We start from the raw sequence: 20,696 nt of genomic DNA on the forward strand, positions 1-20,696 counted from the left end.
TGTGCCACTAGAGGGCTCTAAATTGTAGGGTGTAACAGTGCAGTGTCTCGAGCATGATAATGCCAGACCACACATGAGCGCCGTGACATCTGCAACAATCAAGTGCCTTGGGTTCATTGTCATTGATCATCCTACAGACTGTCCCAACTTGGCGCTATCACATTTTTCATGTTTCCAGAACTTAAAAAACACCTATGAAGAAATATGTTATCACCTGGGTAACTATGTTGAGAAATAAATAAGTAGATGTGGAATGTTAATAATGCCTGTATCATTTAAAAAGCTTTAAAGTTTCACAAAAAAATTCAGACACAACCAGACTTGGTATGCATACCACTAGTCAGGAAAGAAGTATTTTCCATTGTGGTCGGGGTGGAGGTTAACAGAGAGAGAAAAATCTTCCGATGAAAATTTCTCCAATCGAAACATTCCATATTCTTATTGTAATATGTGACAACTCATGGCTTTTGCACAATGCCCTTCCTTGAATTTACTTGTCAAAATGTATCATCATAGACACATGGTCCATCATCATGTCTTTTTTTTATTTTGGCATCCAAGCAAGACTCATACAGCCATCATTGTACAGACAAGGTTTAAGACATCAGAATAAACATAATTAAAATAGAATTAGATTAAAAGTTAACCTGCTCTTCCAGAAAGGGTACTATATTCTCAAGTCTTTCAACTAGAGCGGTATGGCAATACATACAAACAGCAACCAATGTTGACCAAACGTTGTAGGAGGTGGCTTGTAGCCCTGCATCGGTTCATGCAATCCAAAAAGATGTGGTTGACATCCCCTTAACCACTTTTCCACAATGGGTATGCAATGTTAAGGAACCAGCACAGAGTTCACTTTGGTATAATGACTGCCTTTGTATTTTGACGTCTACTGCCTGTCTGTGTTCTCCAGTTTTTCATTTTTTACAAAGTCAAAGAGCTCCTTACATTTTGCTACATTGTAGCAACATTATCCGTGAATCGCATCTGGACTACTGGTCCAGTTGTCAAGATATTATATACATCTCTTTCCACAGAAATCATGAGCAAGCTTCAAAACAATGCAAGAAGTTATTTTCTCTTCAGGATAATGACTACCATAATTTGTGTCCTTACCAGTATAAGTAATGAAATCTTTTCCAGAACAGCTTTCACACAGTTCATAAATTCTGCTACCATATCTGCTATGCTTAGTGGAAATAAGCTGCCTCCTTTCAATGTGCCCTTTCCAGATCAGAAGAACCATAATGTCCTTTTGCACTGTATTAACAGACCTGAATCTGCACTTCAGATGTTCCATAATTGGCTGAAATTCGAATAGTATTCTGCTTACATTACCTAAGGGATCATATGATGGACTTCTGCAAAGTGGAGGAATTTCAACAAAAGATGAAACCTTTTTTTCATTCATAAGTTTACTAATTAAAATCCATGGAGAAGAAATAAAAACTTTGAGGTTTGCTGATGACATTGCAATTCCAGAGGCAGTAAGGGACTTGGAAGAGCAGTTGAATGGAATGAACAATATCTTGAAAGGAGGATATGAGATGAACATCAACAAAACAAAAACAAGGACAATGGAATGTAGTCGATTTAAATCAGGTGATACTGATGGAATTAGATTAGGAAAGACACTTAAAGTAGTAAAATAAATTTAGCTATTTGTGAAGCAAAATAACTGATGATGGTCGAAGTAGAGAGGATATAAAATGCAAGTATACACTTAAGTATCAGGAAGTCCTTTCTGAAAGTATTTGCATGGAGTGTAGCTATGTATGGGAGAGAAACATGGACGATAAATAGTTTAGACAAGAAGAGAATAGAAGCTTTTGAAATGTGGTGCTACAGAAGAATGCTGAAGGTTAGATTAGTAGATCATGTAACTAATGAGGAGATACTGAATAGCATTGAGGAGAAGAGAAATTTGTGGTGCAACACCATCAAAAGAAGGGATCGGTTACTAGGACACATTCTGAGACAGCAAGGGAACACCAATTTAGTACCGGAGGGAAGTGTGTGGGGTAAAAATTGTAGAGGAAGACCAAGAGATGAATATAGTAAGCAGATTAAGAGGGATGTAGGTTGCAGTAGTTCCTTGGAGATGATGAGGTTTGCACAGGATAGAGTAGCATGGAGAGCTGCATGAAACCAGTCTTCGGACCAAAGACCCCAACAACAGCGACAACAACAGGTTTCTTAAAGAAAGATGTGTCAAATGACTTCCTCTTCAAAAAGTACAGTTTGCATTCTGGCTCGTGCAAAATTTCTTGAAGCACGAATATTCCAATCAGTATCTTCAAGTTATCACCTGTTGTGTATTGTCAGCAGGAAACCCAAGATCATGCAGTTAAATTGGAATAAGAAGCTATGTACTGATGTGCTTATAAGTTTGTCTGACCAGTTACTGTTTTGCACAGTCAACTTCAAAATAAATATTAAAAAAAAATTATCACATCAGTCTGTATTAGTGGCACATTTATGCCACTCTTCCCAGTGAACAAAAACTGCTGTTGAGCTAAACTAAATTGCACAAAAACATTTTGTGGCATCTGTTGCAGCGTCATCACTTTCCAAAAACAACCATTCTATTTCTGAATTAAACAAATGGCTCTTTTTTGCCAACTAGTAAAAACATGCCACTAACAGTGCAAAATAGATATGTATTTGACTGTCACTCTCACATTTAGAGTACTTGTGATATGAATGTTATAACAAACTGGGAATACACTATATTGACTGACAAGCGGTACCATTTAGTAGAGAATGCATTAACTAATAGCATTCCCATTAGCTACAAGCTACAGAATACAACAGATGGACATATTTGCCGAACCCATTAAGAATGAGCAGACCACAGATGGATATATCCACAATGCCCACTTAGAGGGTTAACCATTTATTTTGAAACACCACCAAGTCTCATAATGCTTCTACAATTCTCTCTCTGTTGTTACTGTGCCACCTTAACTGATAAAATCAAGTATCTGCCCAACCTAAGTTGGTTTTATTCAATAAAATCTTTTTACAGTAAGAAACTTTCAATGCTTAAACTGCAGATTTCCTATTGCAATTATTAAAGTATGATAACTAGTTTCGGGGCTATCAGCAACCATCTTCAAATCATTTGAAATGTAAAAAAGCTATGGATAAGCATTGGAAAGCATCATTAGCTGTAGTCATGCAATGATATGCATTTGTGAATACCACGACAATGACAGTATGTTGCTTAAAAACCATAACTGCAGGATGGTGGTAGTAAAGGAAAATGGCCTGTTGCATGAGTAAAAGTTGCATCAAATGTTCATTATTTGCAGTACTACAGCAAGTATTATAATGAGAACAGTATATGCAACAGTTCCAAAAACTGTCAGTCTGGTTTACAAAAGAATGATTCTGCATGGTGTATGAAATTGTCATCTTTATAAAATGTGCACAGGTTAAAGAATAAAAGGAAAATGCCACAAGCCCACCAGCCTGCAAGACACATCAAAACTAACTTAGTGGTTTAATGATATACAATCAAGCCCATTTTTAGTTAAATTTGCTTCTTGTCAAGCCCATTTTCTATTTGTTTCCCTCTACAATAATGTTTAAAGGACAAACAGATTGTCTTTTGTGTATCATACTTAGTTTTGTGCTAGATACTCATTACAATCACTTACAAATCTTAAAATTTCTGTAACACTGTTGTTAATTTTTCTCCTTTACAATAGTCTACACCAAAATTTACTACTTGCTTTATACCTCTGCTACGAAATTCATGACAAGATTTTAATGCTGTCGGGTCTTTGTCCTTTCACAAAACTTCTGAGGTTGCTTTGTTTGTTTTTGATTGTTAAGACTAGTTTGATGCAGCTCCTATGTATCATATTCACCTATCCCTTCTTTTATTACTCACATTGTGTCCAAATTCTTTTCTCTCTCCCCCACCTTCCTTAATGAAAATTATCTCATCAGATAACTCAGCATTCTGAGACACCATATTTCAACCGCTTTCATTCTGGCCTGTACTGTTTATTGTCAGTGCTTCATATGCATATTAAATTTTACTCGAGAAACAGTTTTAGAAGAGAATTTTTAAAACTTAAATTCACTTATTTCTTATTCAGAATTGCTTTCCTGCTTTAGGGAGTTTGTATTTTATATCCTCTTTACTTTTGTTATGGGTTTTGAGTTCTGTCATGGTTTGGTTGCACTAAAACTCTAACCACACACAGTCACAAAAATTTTAAACAACTTGACCCATTTCAAATGTGAGCTGTTTGTTCATCTTTTGTACAGCTCAGATTTGCTTCCCAGTAATAATTACCTCTTCCCACATGAAATAGCTGCTACTGCCACAGCATTTTTGAAATACTGAAGAGCTTAGTGATGCTGCTGAATCATGGTTAAGATAACTGGCAATTGATTTCTACAAGGATAATAGAGACAAGTTTTTGCACCATTATATTTAAATGCTCTGCTGTTGAGAATTTGTTCTGATAGCTATATAGTTATATTCATTACATATGTTCTTAATAACCAAATGGAAATTACTTTCCGAATTGGTGTCTAGCTCAATCAATCATGCATTTAAAAAAAAGAATATCTTTGTATATAAAAATAGTGAAATTATAATAGTGTTCCAATCCTTCCATGTTTTTAAAAAAGAATCCAATATGTCTGTATGGTTACACCTTTTCAAAACTACTATACTGATACTAAGATACTGAATTCTGAGAATCAAGCCTAAACACCATTCCTTGTAAAGTCTCAACTATGGTTATTCTGTACAGACTGCAATTATATACTAAACTTAGCCACATGTCTAATGTCATAGTCATAATATAAACTTAAATGTGTGTGGTCAGAACGTAAATGAATATGAAATTCATAATTTCTAATGGAAAAAATAAGAAAACATCAACAAAAGTGAAAATCGCTGTGTGTACTTCGACATTCCCATTCTTTCTGCTAAGTGTGCAAATAGAGGACTGAATGCAAAATGGGGCACTGGAATTAACACAAAAACGATTCAAATACACACTCGTAAGCTAGCGCTACAGTGGAACTTAACAGATATTAAGGATGGAGTTGGTTGGGCTACGGGTTTATGAAGCAGCATGGACTTAGCATATGAGCTAAAACCAAAATATCTCAGAAAGTGTCACAAGAGTATGGAGAGAAAATATTCTCTCTCCATCACTTTATTATTCAACACTGAAAGAAAATCAGTGTGGAACTAAGCCAAATGGCAAAAAAGGATGGAATCCCCCCTAACTTTTCAAGTGCCAAGTAACAGAATTGTTGACATGAAAGGTGCTAAAACTGTAACTATGTAAACAAGTGGAATTGAAAAAATGCACTACACTGATGTTCTTTTCCAGGTATTGTTCACATACAAGACAAGGGTTGGGTGGACAAGGCTGGTATGAAATTATGGATTAAGAGTGTGTGGGAGAGAAGGAAAGGAGCTGTATGGAAAGAGTTCTCTTCTTTGCTATATCAGTTTAGCAGTCATTTGAAGTACTCTGTGAAAGAGAAAGAAATTGAGACAGGGAAATATAGAGCTTGCTGTTATTCCAGGAGGACTTACTTCACAACTGCAACCTCTTAACGTCTCTATAAATAAACCATTTAAAGCGTATGTGAGAAAAGAATGGAACAAACGGACGATGGATGAAACTCAACAAGAATTCACGCCGAAGGGAGCTTTAACATGACCTACAATCAAATAAGTGTGTTAGTGTATAAAACAATCAAGGTCTACAGTGAGAGAAGACATTATTGTTAAATCTTTCAAGAAATGCAGCATCAGCAATGCTCTTGGTGGCAGTGAAGACCATCTTATACATGAAGAGACAATGACGATGATGAAGAGGAAGAAGAAGAAGAACGATCAGGTGACGATTTTCAGAGATTTTAAAAGTCAGTTTAGTTTTATAAACTAAGAATTTTTTTAAGCCTGTCTTTGCAATCTACTACGAAAAATGGTCAAAAAGCTATTTAAAAATTGCTTAAAAATTAAGGTGTGTCTTATAGTCCATAAAATATGGTAATGTGTAAGTATGTTTTAGGTGTGCCTGTCTGGAACTTAACATGTCATGTTTGCAGTAAGTAGCAATCTGTCTTTTCCTTACATTCTTGATATCCCAAGTTGGAGTTTCCATTGTTTAAAATATATTTCACAACTTGTTAAAGAGTATGACAGTACAGTAACTTGTAGGCAAAGGTCAATCTGCGCATAATGATGAACCATAGCTTAAGAAATGATTGCTTGCAAAAAAAAAAAGCCATTGAAACTGCTCCAATTGACATGTGATTGTTTAATGCTTCCTGCACTACAGCTCCAGAGTAAATATCTCAAAAGTTTGAATTACTGCTGTTCCTTCAAACCCTTACAATTAAAACCAGATCTATTTTTAACAAAAGATGGGCATATAATTTCCAACATAGCTGTTGATATTAGTTTTGAGAAATACCTATGGAAACTTAAACATTTTAAAACAAGCAACACTTTTGGTGGTCTATTTAACTTCTGTGCCCTCAATGAAAGTAATTACAGTGCAAACTCATAAATGCATGGGATTCTGGAAGAACAGATCATTGTCATTCATGTTCTCACTGCAGCATCAGGGATACAATGGCTGACATGTATTCATCAATTTTTTAAACATGGCAAAACAAAAAATAACAAAATGCTTATTTCAAAAGACACGATGTACATTACATATTACAAAGATTATTTTGGTACAAAAGTTGAAATTATGAAAATATCACAAATGCTTTATATTATTGCACTGACTTTTAAGTGTGGAATATCACAAAAAATGACACTTAACTATGTGGAATGTAATTTCAATTGTTTCAATATCAGAATAAAAACCTATCTTTCAGTTAAGTATTCCATGTTATTTACTTCTATCCACATGGCAGTGGTTACACACAGCCACTCTACACTATATTTTCAGTCAGTTTTATAAATGTTTATCTGTTTCTGTAGACAACAAAGCAAATATCTTGCAAAGATAGGCACTATATTCATTTATATTGGCATCCGTAAATTGCTTGTTTGGTGTGAAATTTGTGCTATATTGATATAAAATAGTTAACATTTTATTAATAATTGCTCTTAGAATTCCTTATTTTGCCATATATGCAAATCACTTTTTTTACAAAAAAAGTCTGTAAAAATAAGTAATATAGTAAGAACAGTAACTTTTAAATGTACTGTTCTAATTACATTTATATGTATTCATATCGGCAACATGCATCTCTTATGTGTCATATTTTTCTTAAATGTATGTACAGAATAGATTTTTATATGTACATACAAATTATACATGAATATCTTTCTTACAACAAAGCAAATGTTCACATTTAATGTGATGACTAAGAACTGAAAAGTGTTCATACTGGTGTTACTCACAGGGTAAATTTCCAAAATAAATATGAAATTATTTACATTTAAATACAATAAACCCCTGTAAATCTTAGTCAAAGGCAAATACAAAGTACAATCACAGGTAACATTACCAAGGACATTTATCTTAAAATGACTATGAGACAACATTAACTTCTCGAGGAGACGACGTTACTGCTAACATTGGTTGTTCTTCTCTTCTCGCTTCACATGTTGCTTGTCTAATTGCTTCTTTGTAAGGACCACGTTTTTTCTTATTGTACCGTGTCTAGATGTAGGAGGGGAAAAAAACACACACACACATAAATAAATCAAGTTCTTATCTACCTTCTTACTGAAAAATAACTACATGTACAAAATAGCATACATACCTTGAATGTTTCTAAGAATGGACTAAGCTGATCACAAGGCATTAAAGATGAGGTAGATGATCCATACCATGCAACATGAGCTTGTGGAGCAAGTGACATACCATCGTCTTTCCGCGCAACAGTAATACTCAAAACCTAAAGAAACAAATTATTCCAATTAAATCCTATGTAAAAATATATAGCTGGTATGTCCTTGAACGCAGATATTTATTTTAGAAAACATTATGAATCTAAGTTTATAATCAGTAATTACAGACTGCACATTTTTAAAGTGACAACCACAGTGCTCACTTTCACTGGGAGAAGAAATGATGATGTATCTCAGTAACAGGACATAAGGGCATGAGTGAGGCATTAGCAGAATAGAAGCTGTCAGCCAAAGCAATTACTGTTCTGTGAGGTGGAACTACATAACCACAGACTTTCATAAAACAGCAAATCCAGAAGTCCAGACCAATGTTATCCATAAGTAATTACATCTACATCACTACTCTGCAATTCACACTTCTTATTTTATTACAATGGTAATTTCTCCCTATGTCATTGGGTGTCAACAGAATATTTTTATATTCAGAGAAAAAAGTTGGTGCCTGAAAGTTCAACAAAACATCTCACCACAGCAAAAAATGCCTTTGCCTTTGTTTTAATGATTTCCACTTCAACTCGCGTATCATACCCATGACACTCTCTCCCCTATTTTGTGACAATACAAAACAAGCTGGCCTTCTTTAGACTTTTTCGATGTCAGTGATCACATGCTGCACAGGATTCCTTTAGTAGAAGACGGTCAGGTTCAGTGCACACAGTCTCTTCATTCCAATTTGTTTGTAATCATAATTCCTACCTATTCAGCTGAATTGAGAGAATTTAGATTTGTGTGATTTATCGTGCAGCCAAAATTTAATGGATTTCTTTTCTTACTCACTGGCATGACCTCCCACATTTCTTTATGCAGACACAATTGTCACTTTTTGCACCACAAAGATATCGTGTCTCAGTCATTTTGCAATTGATTTTGATCTTCTGGAGACAGCATCATCTGTAAACAATTTAAACGGGCTGCTCACATTGTCTCCTACACTGTTTATGAAGATTATGAACAGCAGAGGGCGTGTAACACTTCTTTGGGGAATACCAGAGACGTGTTACTCAATTTTTGTACTGTGACTATTCAAACAGGAAACCACAAATACAGTCACACAGGTGAAGTGACAGAAATAAATTCTGACCAGAAGTCTCTTCTGAGAAACACTGTCAAAAGCCTTCTGTAAATCTAGAAATATGTAATCAATTTGAGATCCCCTGTCAATCGCACTCATTGTTTTTGTCGTTGTTGTTGTCGTCGTCGTCAGTCCTGAGACTGGTTTGATGCAGCTCTCCATGCTACTCTATCCTGTGCAAGCTGCTTCATCTCCCAGTACCTACTGCAACCTACATCCTTCTGAATCTGTTTAGTGTATTCATCTCTTGGTCTCCCTCTACGATTTTTACCCTCAACGCTGCTCTCCAATACTAAATTTGTGATCCCTTGATCCCTCAGAATATGTCCTACCAGCCGATCCCTTCTTCTAGTCAAGTTGTGCCACAAACTTCTCTTCTCCCCAATCCTATTCAATACCTCCTCATTAGTTATGTGATCTACCCATGTAATCTTCAGCATTCTTCTGTAGCACCACATTTCAAACGCTTCTATTCTCTTCTTGTCCAAACTATTTATCGTCCATGCTTCACTTCCATACATGACAACACTCCATACAACTACTTTCAGAAACGCCTTCCTGACACTCAATCATCCAGACTGTTGCCCCTGCAACTACTGAAAAGGCTGCTGCCCCTCTTCAGGAACCACACGTTTGTCTGGCCTCTCAACAGATACCCCTCCGTTGTGGTTGCAGCTGCGGTACGGCTATCTGTATCGCTGAGGCACGCAAGCCTCCCCACCAACGGCAAGGTCCATGGTTCTTCTTATTTTGTGCAAATAAAGAGCTAGATGTGTTGCACAAGAACGATATTTTCTGAATCTATACTGTCTGTGCCAACAGACCATTCCTTTCGAGGTAATTCATAATATTCAAACACAAGATGATGCAAATCGACGTCAGTGCTTTGGGTCCTTAATTCATTGCATTACCCCATGAACCATGGACCTTGCCGTTGGTGGGGAAGGCTTGCGTGCCTCAGCGATAAAGATGGCTGTACCGTAGGTGCAACCACAACGGAGGGGTATCTGTTGAGAGGCCAGACAAACGTGTCGTTCCTGAAGAGGGGCAGCCGCCTTTTCCGTAGTTGCAGGGGCAATAGTCTGGATGATTGACTAGTCTGGCCTTGTAACGCTAAACAGAATGGCCTTGCTGTGCTGGTACTGCAAATGACTGATAGCAAGGGGAAACTACAGCCGTAATTTTTCTCGAGGGCATGCAGCTTCACTGTATGGTCAATGATGATGGCGTCCTCTTGGGTAAAATATTTCGCAGGTAAAATAGTCCCCCATTCGGATCTCCGGGCGGGGACTACTCAGGAGGACGTCGTTATCAGGAGAATGAAAACTGCCGTTCTACGGATCGGAGCGTGGACTGTCAGATCCCTCAATGGGGCAGGTAGGTTAGAAAATTTAAAAAGGGAAATGGATAGGTTGAAGTTAGATATAGTGGGAATTAGTGAAGTTCGGTGGCAGGAGGAACAAGACTTTTGGTCAGGTGAATACAGGGTTATAAATACAAAATCAGAGGTAATGCAGCAGTCAGTTTAATACTGAATAAAAAAAATAGGAGTGCGGGTAAGCTACTACAAACAGCATAGTGAACGCATTATTGTGGCCAAGACAGACACGAAGCCCACACCTACTACAGTAATACAATTTTATATGCCAACTAGCTCTGCAGATGATGAGGAAATTGATGAAATGTATGATGAGATAAAAGAAATTATTCAGGTAGTGAAGGGAGACGAAAATTTAATAGTCATGGGTGACTGGAATTCGAGAGTAGGAGAAGGGAGAGAAGGAAACATAGTAGGTGAACATGGATTGGCGGTAAGAAATGAAAGAGGAAGCCGTCTGGTAGAATTTTGCACAGAGCATAACTTAATCATAGCTAACACTTGGTTCAAGAATCATAAAAGAAGGTTGTATACATGGAAGAAGCCTGGAGGTAGTAGAATGGTATCAGATAGATTATATAATGGTAAGACAAAGATTTAGGAACCATGTTTTAAATTGTAAGACATTTCCAGGGGCAGATGTGGACTCCTACCACAATCTATTGGTTGTGAACTGTAGATTAAAACTGAAGAAACTGCAAAAAAGGTGGGAATTTAAGGAGATGGGACCTGGATAAACTGACTAAACCAGAGGTTGTACAGAGTTTCAGGGAGAGCATAAGGGAACAATTGACAGGAGTGGGGGGAAAAGTACAGTAGAAGAAGAATGGGAGATCCGAGGGATGAAGTAGTGAAGGCAGCAGAGGATCAAGTAGGTAAAAAGATGAGGGCTAGTAGAAATCCTTGGGTAACAGAAGAAATATTGTATTTAATTGATGAAAGGAGAAAATATAAAAATGCAGTAAATGAAGCAGGCAAAAAGGAATACAAACATCTCAAAATTGAGATTGACAGGAAGTGCAAAATGGCTAAGCAGGGATGGCTAGAGGACAAATGTAAGGATGTAGAGGCCTATCTCACTAGGGGTAAGATAGATACTCCCTACTGGAAAATAAAAGAGACCTTTGGAGAAAAGAGAACCACTTGTATGAATATCAAGAGCTCAGATGGGAACCCAGTTCTAAGCAAAGAAGGGAAAGCAGAAAGGTGGAAGGAGTATATAGAGGGTCTATACAAGGGCGATATACTTGTGGACAACATTATGGAAAATGGAAGAGGATAGATGGCAGTTATGAGAGGCGAGGGGCATGAAAGGGAAGCAGTGGTCGGGAAGGGAGTGAGACAGGGTTGTAGCCTCTCCACAATGTTATTCAATCTGTATATTGAGCAATCAGTACAGGAAACAAAAGAAAAATTCGGAGTAGGTATTAAAATCCATGGAGAAGAAATAAAAACTTTGAAGTTCTCCGATGACATTGTAATTCTGTCAGAAACAGCAAAGGACTTGGAAGAGCAGTTGAACGGAATGGACAGTGTCGTGAAAGAAGGATACAAGATGAACATCCTCAAAAGCAAAATGAGGATAACGGAATGTAGTCGAATTAAGATGGGTGATGCTCTGGGATTAGATTAGGAAATTAGACACTTAAAGTAGTAAAGGAGTTTTGCTACCTGGGGAGCAAAATAACTGATGATGGTCGAAGTAGAGAGGATATAAAATGTAGACTGACAACGACAAGGAAGGCTTTTGTGAAGAAGAGAAATTTGTTAACATCAAGTATAGATTTAAGTTTCAGGAAGTCATTTCTGAAAGTATTTGTATGGAGTGTAGCCATGTATGGAAGTGAAACATGGACGATAAATAGTTTGGACAAGAAGAGAATAGAAGCTTTCGAAATGTGGTGCTGCAGAAGAATGCTGAAGATTAGATGGGTAGATCACATAACTAATGAGGAGGTATTGAATAGAATTCGGGAGGAGTTTGTGGCACAACTTGACAAGAAGAAGGGACAGGTTGGTAGGACATGTTCTGAGGCATCAAGGGATCACAAATGTAGCATTGGAGGGCAGTGTGGAGGGTAAAAATCGTAGAGGGAGACCAAGAGATGACTACACTAAGCAGATTCAGAAGGATGTAGGTTGCAGTAGGTACTGGGAGATGAAGGAGCTTGCACAGGATACAGTAGTATATAGATCTGCATCAAACCAGTCTCAGGACTGAGGACCACAACAACAACAGATTGTCAGTGGAGATGTTGAGTCACAGACAGGCACAACAAAAAGACTGATAAACAAGTAAGCTTTCAGGCAAAAGACCGTTTCTAAATTAGACAACACAGATACACACTCGTGCAAATGCAACGCGTGCACGCGCGCGCGCGCACACACGCACACACACACACACACACACACACACACACACACACACACACACAACCACTGTCTCTGCCTGTTCCACTGTCTCTGGCTCCTGTGGCCAGAGTGCGATGGAAGAAGCGATCTGGGTCGTAGGGGTAAGGAGGAGGCTGGAGTCTCCATGGGGAGGGATAGCGAGGTGGGGATGGGGGATGATAGAGTGCTGCTTGTGGGAGCATACAGGGATGAGGTGGGAAGACGGTAGGGCAGCTGGGTGAGAGGTTAGATGGAAGGGGGCAGGTGCGGTGGAAAGGGAGAGAAGTAAAAAGATTATGGGTGTGTGTGTTGAGTAGAGGGCTGTGTAGTGTAGTGCTGGAGTGGAAACAGCGAAGGGGATAGGTGGGTGAAGGAAAATGACTAATGAAATTTGAGGCCATAAGGTTTAGGGGACCGTAGGATACTTTGCAGGGGGCGATCCCCACTTGCGCAGTTCAGAAAAGCTGGTGTCAGTAGGAAGGATCCAGACAGTACAGGCTGTGAAGCAGTCATTGAAGTGAAAAAAAAAAAAAAAATATTCTGTTGGGCAGCGTTTTAAGCAACTAAGTGGTCTAGCTGTTTTTCGACAACGGTTTGTCGATGGCCATTCATGCGGACAGACAGCTTCTTCGTTGTCATGCCCTCATAAAATACAGTTCAGAGGTTGCAGCTTACCTTGTGTATCACATGCCTGTTTTCACAGGTAGCTACCTTTGATGGGATAAGTGCTGCTTGTGACTGGACTGGAGTAGGTGGTGGTGGGAGGGTGTATGGGACATGTCTTACTTTTAGGTCTATTACAGAAATATGAACTATGAGCCATGGGGTTGGGAGCAGGGGTTGGGTAGGGATTTGCAAGGATGTTATGCAGGTTCAGTGGGCGGTGGAATAACGTGGTGGGAAGGATATTGCGTAGGACATTCGTCATTTCCAGGCATGGTGAGAGGTAGTTGAAACCCTGGCAGAGAATGCAACCTAAAAGCTAAGCTGCAACCACTGTGCTGTGTTCTACGTGGGCATGACAACCAATAAGCTGTCTGTCCCCACAAATGGCCACCGACAAACTGTGGTCAAGAAACAAGTGGACCACCCTGTTGCTAAGCATGCAGCCAAACATGACACCCTTCAGTTCAAAGTCTGTGCCATTTGGATCCTTCCTGCCAACAACAGCTTTTCTCATTTGTGCAAGTGGGAACTCTCCCTGCAATATATCCTATGTTCCCATAACCCTCCTGGCCTCAACTTTCGTTAGTCACTGTCCCTCACCCACCTATCGCCTTCTCTGTTCCTACTCCAGCATTATACTTCACAGCCCTATATTCTGCCAAGTACTCATCTCATAGCCTCTTTACTTCTTCCCTTTTCCATTGCCCCCCCCCCCCCCCCGTGCCCCTCCATTTATCCTTCCGACTGCATCTAGCTACCTTACCCTCTCCCCACCTCATCTCTGTATGCTCCTACAAGCAGTACTTTACTGACCCCCAGCCCTACCTTGCTATTTCTACCGTGCCTGCCCCCCCCCCCCCCCCCCCCCCCCGCTCCCTCCTTACACCCACCATCCAGACTGCTTCTCCCATCATGTGCTGCTGCTCACAATCTGGCCTCGGCAGCTAGACACAGTGATGATGTGTGAATGAGTTGTGTTTGCTTCAACTTGTGTTCCTATGTTGTCTAATTTAGAAAAAAAGCCTTTTGGCCAAAAGCTTACTTGTTTAGTAGTCTTTTTGTTGGGTCTGTCTCCAACTCAAATGTCTAACATTTTGACTCTTCTGATGAATTCACACTGAGGAAAGATGTTAATCATTTTCATCTTTTTTTCTGAAGGAACAGCACAAAAAATTCAGTAGTAGATAAGACATTATCAACATCACTGTAAAAAAAACAAAACGAACAATTAAAACATGGCCATCTTAAGTGTGCACCAGCTACTCCAACCCAAGGTGTATAAAACACTCACAGCAAATTCCACCTGTCAGTGGTTTGGGCCTAAGATGAATATCTTAGATAAAGCATACGGAATCACTGAGTCAAACAGCCTATATTTAAAAAAGAAAACATCACAGACAAAAGTGATCACATTTATGAATAGTTTCAAGGTGTTTTCTCATCCTGCCAGAAACCATACGCAACAACAATGGAACAATCAGAATCAACAATCACATTTCATGAAACCTATAATGTTCGGCTACAGTAATACTAGTGTCCTACTTGACACGGCCGAGTCATTTAAGTATCTAGGTGTCACGTTGCAAAGCAATTTGAAATGGAATGAACATGTGAGAACTGTTTGTTTTGTTTTGTTTTAGGGCACAAAAAACAACTGAGGTCACACGTGCCCAAGTCAAAACTGTAGAACACAAACTCAGAGACAAGGGAACAAACAACTATATGTCAGTCCCAATGGACAGAATAGGAGACATCTAAACATGGCACGTGGAAAAAGGGCTTTAAAAAAAAAAAATAAAAAATATGGAGATCCAAAACTAAAAATTAAATGGCCTTCACCATATTGCTTTGGCAGATAAAAAGTAAAACACGGGTGACAGCCCACATGTCATTCACTAAAATGGCTGATAAATCAGATGGCAAACCCAAGATGGAAACGTAAATTGGTAAGAAAAGGGCATTCCAGCAGATAGTGGTGGACAGTTAAAATTTGGGCACAATGCGTACAAAGTGGTGGGCAAACGACAATGGCTAAAAAGGCAGTGCCCAATACGCATGTGAGAACTGTGCTGGGGAAGGCAAATTGTTGACTTGATTGGGAATCCGTGGAGGGAAGGTGACATTATTTTCAAGAAATACTATTGAGCAAATTTAGACAACAAACAAGTGAAGCTGACTGCCAAATGATTCTACTGCCACCCAACAGGAAAGGAAATGACAAGTAGTTGTACAGGGTATTCCCCATCATGCATTGTATGGTGCCTTACAGAGTATCTATGTAGATGTAGATCAGGTGCAACCTACATGGTAAAAATCACAGTAAAGTGTCACCACATTAGTTAATAAAGGAACGTCTAAAATATACTTACAACATTAAAATATCACAGGCATACCCATCGCTAGTAGTCAAAATTTACTATTCAAGCTGTGGATATTGTCAATACTATGGCGAGCAAAAGGTAACAAAGATGTGCTCTATTCATTAGGACAAATTGCTGATAGATTAAACTTGTGGTTACAGAGACCAGAGGGCAGAAAATGCACAGTTCACGTTGAATAGCCAGTTAGAATTACAGCACCATAGCATTCTGGCTAATTTTGATTGTTTATATGATTGGGTATTAGGTCGTAATAAAATTCTGTGTTATTCTCGCTTGTAAAGCACTCCAGCACTCCTAGTTATGAGTATATGATGTCACACTGTCCACATGGATAACTTCCCTTCCGCCAGCCAGCTAGTCTCTCTTTGTCGTTCATGCGGGCCACTTTTACTTAGCTAAACACTGGGTTGCCCTGCCGTCAAACTAGTAAGAGACTGTCACGTGATACATTCCACGTAGTAATTTACACAGTGCCACGACTAATCATGTTAGTAGCAACACAATTTGTCTTAAAAGAGTTAAGCTCGTATTCATTACCTTTCACTCCCCATAGCATTGAGAATATTCGCTGAATAGTAAATTCTGACTAGGAGTGATGGGTACGCCTATGATTTTTTGATGTTGTGAGTAAATTTTAGACAATCCTTTATTTATTGTAATATCCACAAAGCATGCAGCTTTACTGTATGATTACATGATGATGGCGTCCTCTTGGGTAAAATATTCCGGAGGTAAAATAGTCCCCCATTCGGATCTCCGGGCGGGGACTACTCAAGAGGATGTCGTTATCAGGAGAGAGAAAATGGGCGTTCTACGGATCGGAGCGTGGAATGTCAGATCCCTTAATCGGGCAGGTAGGTTAGAAAATTTAAAAAGGGAAATGGATAGGTTGAAGTTAGATATAGTGGGAATTAGTGAAGTTCGGTGGCAGGAGGAACAAGACTTCTGGTCAGGTGACTACAGGGTTATAAACACAAAATCAAAAATCAAATAGGGGTAATGCAGGAGTAGGTTTAATAATGAATAGGAAAATAGGAATGCGGGTAAGCTACTACAAACAGCATAGTGAACGCATTATTGTGGCCAAGATAGATACGAAGCCCACACCTACTACAGTAGTACAAGTTTATATGCCAACTAGCTCTGCAGATGACGAAGAAATTGAAGAAATGTATGATGAAATAAAAGAAATTATTCAGATTGTGAAGGGAGACGAAAATTTAATAGTCATGGGTGACTGGAATTCGAGTGTAGGAAAAGGGAGAGAAGGAAACATAGTAGGTGAATATGGATTGGGGGACAGAAATGAAAGAGGAAGCCGCCTGGTAGAATTTTGCACAGAGCACAACATAATCATAACTAACACTTGGTTTAAGAATCATGAAAGAAGGTTGTATACATGGAAGAACCCTGGAGATACTAAAAGGTATCAGATAGATTATATAATGGTAAGACAGAGATTTAGGAACCAGGTTTTAAATTGTAAGACTTTTCCAGGGGCAGATGTGGACTCTGACCACAATCTATTGGTTATGACCTGTAGATTAAAACTGAAGAAACTGCAAAAAGGTGGGAATTTAAGGAGATGGGACCTGGATAAACTAAAAGAACCAGAGGTTGTACAGAGATTCAGGGAGAGCATAAGGGAGCAATTGACAGGAATGGGGGAAATAAATACAGTAGAAGAAGAATGGGTAGCTTTGAGGGATGAAGTAGTGAAGGCAGCAGAGGATCAAGTAGGTAAAAAGAAGAGGGCTAGTAGAAATCCTTGGGTAACAGAAGAAATATTGAATTTAATTGATGAAAGGAGAAAATATAAAAATGCAGTAAGTGAAACAGGCAAAAAGGAATACAAACGTCTCAAAAATGAGATCGACAGGAAGTGCAAAATGGCTAAGCAGGGATGGCTAGAGGACAAATGTAAGGATGTAGAGGCCTATCTCACTAGGGGTAAGATAGATACCGCCTACAGGAAAAATAAAGAGACCTTTGGAGATAAGAGAACGACATGTATGAATATCAAGAGCTCAGATGGAAACCCAGTTCTAAGCAAAGAAGGGAATGCAGAAAGGTGGAAGGAGTATATAGAGGGTCTATACAAGGGCGATGTACTTGAGGACAATATTATGGAAATGGAAGAGGATGTAGATGAAGATGAAATGGGAGATACGATACTGCGTGAAGAATTTGACAGAGCACTGAAAGACCTGAGTCGAAACAAGGCCCCCGGAGTAGACAATATTCCATTGGAACTACTGACGGCCGTGGGAGAGCCAGTCCTGACAAAACTCTACCATCTGGTGAGCAAGATGTATGAAACAGGCGAAATACCCTCAGACTTCAAGAAGAATATAATAATTCCACTCCCAAAGAAAGCAGGTTTTGACAGATGTGAAAATTACCGAACTATCAGCTTAATAAGTCACAGCTGCAAAATACTAACACGAATTCTTTACAGACGAATGGAAAAACTAGTAGAAGCCAACCTCGGGGAAGATCAGTTTGGATTCCGTAGAAACGTTGGAACACGTGAGGCAATACTGACCTTACGACTTATCTTAGAAGAAAGATTAAAGAAAGGCAAACCTACGTTTCTAGCATTTGTAGACTTAGAGAAAGCTTTTGACAATGTTGACTGGAATACTCTCTTTCAAATTCTAAAGGTGGCAGTGGTAAAATACAGGGAGCGAAAGACTATTTACAATTTGTACAGAAACCAGATGGCAGTTATAAGAGTCGAGGGACATGAAAGGGAAGCAGTGGTTGGGAAGGGAGTAAGACAGGGTTGTAGCCTCTCCCCGTTTGTTGTTCAATCTGTATATTGAGCAAGCAGTAAAGGAAACAAAAGAAAAATTCGGAGTAGGTATTAAAATTCATGGAGAAGAAATAAAAACTTTGAGGTTCGCCGATGACATTGTAATTCTGTCAGAGACAGCAAAGGACTTGGAAGAGCAGTTGAATGGAATGGACAGTGTCTTGAAAGGAGGATATAAGATGAACATCAACAAAAGCAAAACAAGGATAATGGAATGTAGTCGAATTAAGTCGGGTGATGCTGAGGGAATTAGATTAGGAAATGAGGCACTTAAAGTAGTAAAGGAGTTTTGCTATTTGGGGAGCAAAATAACTGATGATGGTCGAAGTAGAGAGGATATAAAATGTAGGCTGGCAATGGCAAGGAAAGCGTTTCTGAAGAAGAGAAATTTGTTAACATCCAGTATTGATTTAGGTGTCAGGAAGTCATTTCTGAAAGTATTCGTATGGAGTGTAGCCATGTATGGAAGTGAAACATGGACGATAAATAGTTTGGACAAGAAGAGAATAGAAGCTTTCGAAATGTGGTGCTACAGAAGAATGCTGAAGATTAGATGGGTAGATCACATAACTAATGAGGAAGTATTGAATAGGATTGGGGAGAAGAGAAGTTTGTGGCACAACTTGACCAGAAGAAGGGATCGGTTGGTAGGACATGTTCTGAGGCATCAAGGGATCACCAATTTAGTATTGGAGGGCAGCGTGGAGGGTAAAAATCGTAGAGGGAGACCAAGAGATGAATACACTAAGCAGATTCAGAAGGATGTAGGTTGCAGTAGGTACTGGGAGATGAAAAAGCTTGCACAGGATAGAGTAGCATGGAGAGCTGCATCAAACCAGTCTCAGGACTGAAGACCACAACAACAACAACATCCACAAAATGTGGTTACAATGTACTCTGCTTTTTACCATGTAGATTGCACCTGATGATGCGGCTTTAGACCGCGAAACCACTGGTGTTTTAATAAACAACAATTTTACCAGTTGCTAGCAGAATTCTTCCTAACATCATCGTAGATATATAACCACTTGACATGACTTGAAGCCTGGCTCCTCTCGTCAGAATTCCACTTCTTTGGTTATTAATGCTCCATTTGAGTTTTTTCAGAGTCCCACAATATTGTTGCACATTGATGGTCTCCACTGAGGCAGAAATTTGATCATATGCTGCCCTTTCAATCCCAAAACACTGAGGTCATGATTTTTATGCCTGAAATTGTAGTTTTGAATTTTTTTACAGACAGGGAATTGGTGTGATGTCACTGTGAAGACTGTCTTTTGGTCTCATGTGTGTAATGAGAGACCCATATTTTGTCTCCAGTCACAATATAAATCAGAAGATCCTCACTTTCCAATTCAAATCGCTCAAGAAACTAGCAGGCACTACTGGCCCAATTATTCTTGTGCTTCTCCGTCAGCTGTTTTGGGGCCCATCTTGCACACAGATGTCTTGTACAACACAGAAGTGGAAACATCACAGAAATTATCCACTGTCAATTGGTGGTCTTCATGAATAGTTTTTTGGACCAACACAACTCTCAACATGGAGGTCTTCCACTAAACTGTTTGTAATGAACATTTGTTCTGCCTATACTAAACTCCCTATACCACTTAAACACATTCGTTCTGTTCATAACACCTTCAGCATAAACCATTTTGATTCATGAAAAAATTTCTTTCCGCGAGTAGGCAGCCAATCACAGCACATGGCTCGCACTTGGTGGGATTTCCTATCGACACCTTTCACCCAACTGGGCACTAGAATGCGAGTTTACATACTACTGTGTTCCTGCGATGCTTGCTGTCTTCAGGGGATCCCATTCATCACTTTAAAAAAAAAAAAAAAAAAAAAAAGCTACATGCCATCAGGATCACAGTACAAGTACTTTCAGAAAATGCCTCGTAACAGATAACTTGACGCACACACTTAACTTTCCTACAACATCAATGTATAACAACAGCACACAACTTAAAAGTAGTGTGAAAAATGTGAGTATAGCAAAAAATTGACAAGATTACTGTGGTTGCATGGAAGGGGAAAATTTTAATGCAACAAGATCCATCAGTAAG

General features: G+C 39.0%; 1 protein-coding gene across 1 annotated transcript in view; it reads right to left on the bottom strand.

Moving 5' to 3' along the window:
* Positions 1-6,684: 6,684 nt before the first annotated feature.
* Positions 6,685-20,696, bottom strand: part of LOC126481368 (PWWP domain-containing protein 2B-like) — a 212,935-nt gene continuing 198,923 nt past the window's right edge. Inside the window, exons 5-6 of the mRNA XM_050105077.1 lie at positions 7,777-7,911; positions 6,685-7,673 (exon numbers count right to left, since the gene is read on the bottom strand). Coding sequence (XP_049961034.1) covers positions 7,542-7,673; positions 7,777-7,911 — 267 coding nt within the window. The 3' untranslated portion in view covers positions 6,685-7,541. The remainder of the gene's footprint in view (positions 7,674-7,776; positions 7,912-20,696) is intronic.

This window comes from Schistocerca serialis, chromosome 5 (assembly GCF_023864345.2).
Source record: "Schistocerca serialis cubense isolate TAMUIC-IGC-003099 chromosome 5, iqSchSeri2.2, whole genome shotgun sequence".
Classification (NCBI taxonomy): domain Eukaryota; kingdom Metazoa; phylum Arthropoda; class Insecta; order Orthoptera; family Acrididae; genus Schistocerca; species Schistocerca serialis.